The sequence below is a fragment of the Choristoneura fumiferana genome, chromosome 3 (assembly GCF_025370935.1).
Source record: "Choristoneura fumiferana chromosome 3, NRCan_CFum_1, whole genome shotgun sequence".
NCBI lineage: Eukaryota > Metazoa > Arthropoda > Insecta > Lepidoptera > Tortricidae > Choristoneura > Choristoneura fumiferana.
Window position 1 is genome coordinate 13057874 of NC_133474.1, and position 8041 is coordinate 13065914.

Here is an 8041-nt window from a genome sequence, read left to right on the forward strand (position 1 = left end):
TTAGCTGGTTGTATCGTTAATAATGACAATGTCGTATATAGCTACACTACTTAGCTGATTTCAATTAAAATAGCTGAGAGGTAGCTTGAATTCCAAAGACGGAAAACGCGTTAAGTTTATTCAGTTTTTACTAGGTACACGTTTTAATATAGACACTGTTGAAAATTTAGAACCGTGCTGAACAACAGATCGTAAACAATCTGAACCTGTCTTTTTATTGAAAATACTTTTATAAAATAAGTAAGAGTAAATAACGATAAAATTATGATGTGCCATAGTCATTTATATTGTTATTGGGTGTAATTAATTTATAAAAAGTATTTTAGACGTCAAGAATGCTCACTTCACTTCTTAAAAAAAACTGATAAACGATTTACAATAAAAAGCAAACTGCATTGACAAACAACTCGCACTTACTAAGCGCACAGAAGAAACTAGAAGTTGATAACGCTAGCGAGCTTCTTGACGCGGTTGAGGAGCAAGTCGCCTTCACGTATGGTCGCCTGGTACAGCTGGGAACGGTCGGCGTCGGCGCCGCGGCCTGCCCCGGTCACCACGCAGCCCGCGACGGCGTCGATGCGGCATTGGAGACGACCGGCTGCCGTGAAGCTGTGGGGATCACACATAACTACGTTTTAGATCTGGAGTAAAACAAAGGGGGGCAAGCGTTATTAAAAACTAGTATTTCTACTGGAGCTGACCCACGACTGTAAAACCTGGGGAAGGAGAAGCAAAAACGCAATTTGTTTGAGATCTGAACTAATCACAGAAAATTATCTACATATACATTGCTAACATTACCTCAACGTTTCGACAACATTGAGTGGAAATTCAACGAGCTAATTCGCTTGGCTATGTCGGTGACCCTTGTTCTTCTACGTATCTCCTCATTTCTGATTTGATCCCGTAGAGAAACCCCAAGCATAGCTCTTTCCATAGCTCGCTGAGCAACTCTGAGCCTATTTCTAAGGCCTACAGTAAAGCACCACGTCTCGGATCCATATGTCCACCGACGAGATGGACGGATGTCATTTTTTTTCATCTCTCCTGTTCGGAAAGTTTAATTTTCATGGGTAGATAGCCGGGACTTCGTCTATCTAGATGCACGTCGTGACCAAGGAGCTTATATACAACACTGGAGCTTGAACACTGGACATCCGTTTGAAACAAGAAATTTGATCTTTATTACATCACGAACATATTCCATCTCTTTCGTTAGTTAAGTTAAGAAAGAGATGGCAGTAATGCGTGAAATGTGAAAGAAAGAGATGAAATATATAAATAAGTAATAAAGGTCAAATTTCTTCGTTCGGCGTTTTAACCTCCAGTTTTGTATATAAGCTCCTTGGTTGTGACCAACTCGTTTTTTTTTATAGTCGGCCGTGGCAATTGGCCAGCCTAAAATGTAAAGTTGGAGGAAAAGTGAATTCAATTTATTATTATTCTCATTTTTTTGTAGTATTTTACGTGAAATTACCCATTTCCCGTCGGATTATTGGCATCACGGGTGAAGTGGGTCACTTTCCACCCTTGGTTATAAATCTACTAATGTTCTCTTTTATACAGGTAGAACTTATGAACGAACTTGAAACAAAATTAGTGTTTCGAGCTCAGTTGTATAATACTGCATATTAATTATTAAACTTCTTTAATTTGCGGTTTCCATATATTGAGTCCGTTATTTTATTTCAACAAGGTATGGAAATCGTAAATTTTATAAGACTAATTTCGAATTATATTGTTCAGCATTTACTCCGCTTGAAACACAATTTTTTTTATCACATTCAAAACTCTTTGTGGTGGGACCCCTAACAGTCGGAACACCAGAGCCACACAAAAAAGCATCTTTTGTACATAATATTGTGGTATTCCATTAGCTTGAGCTATGGCCTCTCATGCAGAGGACCGTGAATTCAAGTCTAGACTAGCACCTCTTTTGAGTGCGAAATAAAATTTACAAATTTATCATGAGCTTTTCAGTGAAGGTAAACGTGCAAACACCCGCGAAATAATGTTGGGTTTGCAGTACCCAATCCGCATTTATACATGAGCCGGTTGCGTGACAGGATCTATAGACAATCATCTGGTCTGACTCACTTGGAGATCTCTTCCTCGACGAATTCCCGAGTTACGCCGAAGGTAGCCGCGATGTTGTCAAGGCTGAGCGAGCGGTAGGCACGCAGAAGCTGCACGTAAGCTTTGATGCGAGCTTCTCGCACGTAGTGCTGGTAATGAGGCCGGAACACTGGGTCCACGCAGATAAGGGTCTCCACCTGCACACAATATAGTCATAGTATAACCAAGTAATCAATAGCAGGTTGCCAACCGATCGCGGCTATTGGGCCGATAGATCGAATTCCACAAGTGCACTATTTGCAATTTTTAAACACTAACCCCCTTATTCATAAAAGACAATCAAACCTATTTTAGTTAAAATGCCGCTAAAATTCGTTTGTCCTTATCTGTCACTTCGACATTTGTATTTGTTAGAAAGGGACAAAGCATTTGTTAGTTAACATAGGCTTGTTAAGTTTTATGAATAAGGGGGTAACTATGTACTTATTTTATTAGATTACGAAACAACAATTAAGGAAAGCGGCGCTCGGCTAGCCCGACAGACTGAAACTCGCTCGCCGCGGCGTTATTACGGCAGGCGCACACCGTAAAACATAAAGACAATAAAAAACATAAAGCAACATGCACAATGGCCGAAAATACAACTGGCCAAAGGCACTCAAGAGCCCCGGTTGTAACGTATGATCCTCTGCTTGAGAGGCCATAGTTCAAACCACTAGGCCGCCACGGCTTGTACACGGCTTGGCATTTGTAAGTTACCAAGTATGTACTGTGATTTATATTAGGTATAAGCTCACCCAAGCAAGGCTCTTCATGAAGTCAGCGTAGCGGCATTCATGCAGCGACTCCACGAGTTCCCGCAGCTCGGGGAAGCGCGAGCGTAGGGCCTGCACGGCGGCCCCTTGCCGCCGCAGCGCCGCCTGCAACGCGTGACGCTCCAAAGCCAGCGCGCATGCCAGCACGCAATACTGGATTATTGTACCTGGAAATTTGTAGATTCCAAGTCATCTAGCTGTATTTGTGATTAATTAATATAATAATTATAGTTTACAACAACTATAAAACCTGCTTTAATGCACAACTATGACTTCCACTGCCTAGTTTCCGACTCAATCATCAAATCAGCTTTATTGTACCTTATGATTGTATTTTCATCAGACCTACATATAATTTGATGATTTGATTTTATATTTTAGATATACATCAGAAAAGTAACACCTGACTTAATAAACTACATGTTTTTCCAAATTTTGTATCATCAACAAAAATAAGTGTGTGAAAATCAGGTTCATAGAATCCGTTACATATCTTTATGGATGGACATATATATACAGACAGAAGGATAACAAAATGATCCCATTTCGTTTCTGCCAACTGAGATATATCAAATTCAAATAATTTATTTAGTAAATAGACCGCAATGGGCACTCTCACACACGTCATTTTTTTAAACTATCAGCGCTGTCGTAAAGTCATTGCCAAGAAGAATGCGCCGCAAGAAACTGGACAGAAAGTCATTCAACCCCAAAACACAAATAATCATTGGCTTTATTACAAACTGTACTAGCAGTTCATGTCTGTGCAAACCACATCAAAACACATTGAATTGATTAATGAAAGATATGATGGGCTTAGCTTACCAAAATCAACAAGCTCGTAAGACTCGAAAGTGGAGACACAGTCAATGAAGAGCTCTGCAGCTTTACTATAGTCTCTGACAGCGAGGCAGTAGATAGCTTCATATGCCTTCAGTTTGTTCCTTGAGCGCCAGTCGCCACCTTTATCAACCAACTCATGAGCCTGAAATTAAGAAATGTTTTTATATTTAATTGATACTATGTTTTTTGTTTGGAATTAAAGAGCTACAAAGGCAAGTTGCTCTGACATTTGTTTTTTAGAAATTAGGATTAGTGATATAATTTTTTTAATTATTTTTTTTTTCGCCTGGATGGCAAACAAGCAAGTGGGTCTCCTGATGGTAAGAGATCACCACCGCCCATAAACATCTGTGACACCAGGGGTATTGCAGATGCGTTGCCAACCTAGAGGCCTAAGATGGGATACCTCAAGTGCCAGTAATTTCACTGGCTGTCTTACTCTCCACACCGAAACACAACAGTGCAAGCACTGCTGCTTCACGGCAGGATTAGAAAGCAAGATGGTGGTAGCAATCCGGGCGGACCTCGCACAAGGTCTTACCACCTGCAACTGCAACCTATCACAATGTTTTGTTAATTTAGAGACAATTAACTAATATTAATTTTGAATGTCTGTGTATGTCTATTTTAGGTACGCAACAAGCTTTTTACGGCATCCACTGTTTAAAAACTGTTTTTTAAAAACTGGTCAAACAAAATATACACTTTTACTGCTGTTAGGAGTCATTGACAGTAGTGGTTGCTTAACTAAAGCGAACAGTTGCCAAAAACAAAAAAGTTTAAGTTGAACTTTCAAATGTTCAGCAGGAATTAATTATGAACTGAAAAGTGTCAGTCTGTCTGAAATCATGAAAATAGTATTTGCACCAAAATACCAGGAGCTCATTGACACCAATCATAGTCAAAGGTGTTGTCATAGAAAATAATGTAATATACATATAATTAAATAGTCAAGAATCATTGAAAACTGTTAGAGGCATTCTGCTTGGTTTAATTAAAACTAGGCCTACACCTGTGACCATATTATTTCACACACTGGCGCACACCATCGCTTTCCCCATCTTTTTCAACCCATATCCAATACCATATGAAAGAAAGAACTAGTGAAAGCAACTGTTTCCAAGTGTGCTAGATAATAAGGCCTCTGCTCCTGTTCAACATTGATACAACAACACAAATCCTTACATTCATCCAGGCTTACATTCAAGGGAAATGTTACATGTAGATGTGACTGCAATTTTAAATCATATGCTGTTACAAATTTTACCTTGTTAATGGCTTTTCCCATGTCCTTTACATTGCAGCCATGGAAGTAAGCAATTCTAAACAAGGCAAAGATTGCATCTAGCCTTCTGTTGGTAGTCAGTGTGGAGTCTTCATACTTCATAGTGGCAAGAGCAGTAGCTCCTTCTTTATCTCCAACGGAACACAAATAATCCAATCTGGAAGCCATAAAAAAATTACCATATCATAGTCAGATATTAAGTTTTTAACCTCTTGTATGCTCGCAACATGGAATTGAACAATTTACGCGAGATTTTCAAACATTTTGCAGATGAACCATTTAGTACAAAGGATGGTTTGCAAGAGACATTTTGCGAATGGGATATAATTTTGGTGGAGGGATGTTTTGTGAATAAGAACAAATGCACCTAAATCGATACTATCCAAATAAAAGGATTAATGCAACATTTCTGCTTACCAAATTACAAATCAATTCAACCAGTAGAAGTGGGTTATCAGAATTTACTTGTAAAACATTAAGCAAACAAACAAAGAAATACATACATACATACATATAATCACACCTCTTTCCCGTAAGGGTAGGCAGAGACCACTTCTTTTCACTTGCTACGATCCTTACATACTTGTTTCGCTTCGTCCACTTTCATTTTTCCCTTCATACATAACAAAGAAATGATGAAGCAAATGAAATAAATACTTGAAAAAATGGTATGTACTCAAGCTCAATGACCCAAACATGCCCAAATATGTACTAAGAAATACAACGCTGTTAGTAACTACCTGTCCTGCCACACTGGCGTCTCCGAATCATCTTCTTGGAACTTCGACAGCCTGTCCGCGTTTTCTTTCGCCATTTCATCAAATAACTTCTGATCAAAAGACCACCCCAGTTCAGTGCAAACTTCTTTGTAATAAGGTGCCATATTACCAGCCTTTATTCCTTGTAATAGCTGTTCCCGAAGTTGAGCATCATTTTTATACTCAGGTATCGTAAGTTTAAACTTGATTCCGGCTAAAGCCATATATTCAGGGGTTTTACCTTCAGCTGAAAGCTCCATAGTTTATACTTGTAGTTACAAAAAAATATGTTATGGATATAACAGACTATGACTTTCAGATAGAAAATATAGGTAACGAATAACAATTTTGGTGAAGTAAAGCAAACTGGCCAGTCAGAGCTGTCAAATAGGTTAACTATCTGTCATGTCATGTTAAGTAGGGTTGTTTATTGAGCAAGCATCAAAAAAATGGAGAACATTTTATTTTTGATGATTTTTAACAAAATTCGCATTGCTTTATTACTTCATCAGAATATAAATTCAAGTACATAAGTGCATCAATTTTTTTAAATTTCCTTATTGCTAAGTTTCTAAAACCGTGTGTATGTCTTTTTCAAAAATATTGAAATAGTTACGATTTAGTATTTGAACACGCTCCGATAAAACACTTTTTTTGTCTAAATTCTACTTTGTCATTGTAGTATTGCCAGCCCTTTTTTCTATTTGGAGTGGACCTCAGGATTGGACAGTGAAATATTTAAACAAAATAAGATTTACTGTAAAAAATATGACTGCTGTTGATTTGAGTACTATTTTTTTTATTACATTCATGGAATAGAAAATCTTATAATAGTTATAATATGTAAAAATATTATATTATAATAATTATATTTATAAGGCAATTAAATTGAAAAAAGAAATGCTAATTGTACTGTGATTCAATCTCAAATACTTGAATTTATTCATTATAATATCTTAAAACACATTTATCATTTTATCTGGAATTCTAATCAATATCCATTAGTTTTTGCCTCTTTGAGGGTTGTACGTACTCGATTTCTTTCTTTCTTTAATGATTAGCAGTCGGGTGTAGGATACATATACTCCATTTTTTTAACATTTGAAACTTAACGGTAAAATTTGCACACGTTTTTAAATGAAACAACGAGACTATTTAAGTGTGGTAACTTCTGTAATAAAAACATAATAAATACCGCTAATAAATGTACATGCTTAATCCATTTGTGTTCGAAATACCGAGAAACGTGTGTTACAATTTGACCGTTAATTCAAACCTTAAATTAAACGGAGTATAGTACCCACATAGTACCTATCTCTTTGTAGTCTGTTGGTGTAGAGATTATAATATGTATTTTTATTATTATTATGCTTAGTTTTTGAGTCTTAATTTCTTTAGTCGTATAGCCAGTACCATCATAGTCGTACACAATTGCCCTGTACGGAAACGAGGTCTCTTTTTTGGAAATACCAAGGAAATACACATAAAATACCAAAACAATTTAGTTCTGTTAAAGGGATTATGATTGGAAAGCTCGTAAGTAAAACAAAGAAGTTTATTATTTTCGTAGACACACAAAGTTATAAAATTATCTTAGATTTTTTTATCATCGCGTGATGTCTAAAGCTGTTTTTTTTATCAGTCTAGCATTAGTAGGCAATTACATATTTGAATTTATTTTGACTCAATACAGGCTATACAGAGTAAATCAAGAAAATAACAATATCTCAAAAACCATGAATCTTAGCATAATAGTAAATGTCAAAAATTATCAAATGTTCAAATCCCTACATCCGACTGCCAAACATCCAGTATAAATTTTAAAAAACATGCATACTCCTACTTTTTTGAAGTCGATTCTGTATGTAATTTTTACCCGCCTGCCCGAAGGAGGATTGTTTTTAATAAAAAAATGGTTATAAATTATAATGGATATAGATTATGATTGGTTATTTGGAGTCTTTTTGTATTTTTTATTTCAACTCCAAATTTGTTACTTTTACGGGTATCCCGTGAAACCATATCGAAAATACAAACTGAGACATGGATGCACAGAAAAACCAGAAAAAGAGACCAGCGCTGGGAATCGAACCCAGGTCCTCAGCAATCCGTGCTGCGTGCTATAACCCCTACACCACCGCTGGACAGGAATTTAGACACGAATTTTTCCTATGCATACATATCTCAGGTTGCTTATTTCTACTACGCTACTTATGCAGCAGCAACTAGCGACATCTATGTTTCGCTCTCATCGAGCGACGTCA

General features: G+C 37.0%; 1 protein-coding gene across 1 annotated transcript; it reads right to left on the bottom strand.

Moving 5' to 3' along the window:
- Nucleotides 1-7: 7 nt before the first annotated feature.
- Nucleotides 8-6175, bottom strand: Rpn7 (regulatory particle non-ATPase 7). Its single transcript, XM_074085714.1, has 6 exons — nt 5760-6175; nt 5002-5176; nt 3717-3876; nt 2874-3058; nt 2098-2273; nt 8-609 (listed from the first exon to the last, which is right to left on the bottom strand). The coding sequence occupies exons 1-6, from the start codon at nt 6035-6037 to the stop codon at nt 435-437; spliced, it is 1149 nt and encodes a 382-aa protein (XP_073941815.1). The 5' UTR covers nt 6038-6175; the 3' UTR covers nt 8-434.
- Nucleotides 6176-8041: the final 1866 nt, after the last annotated feature.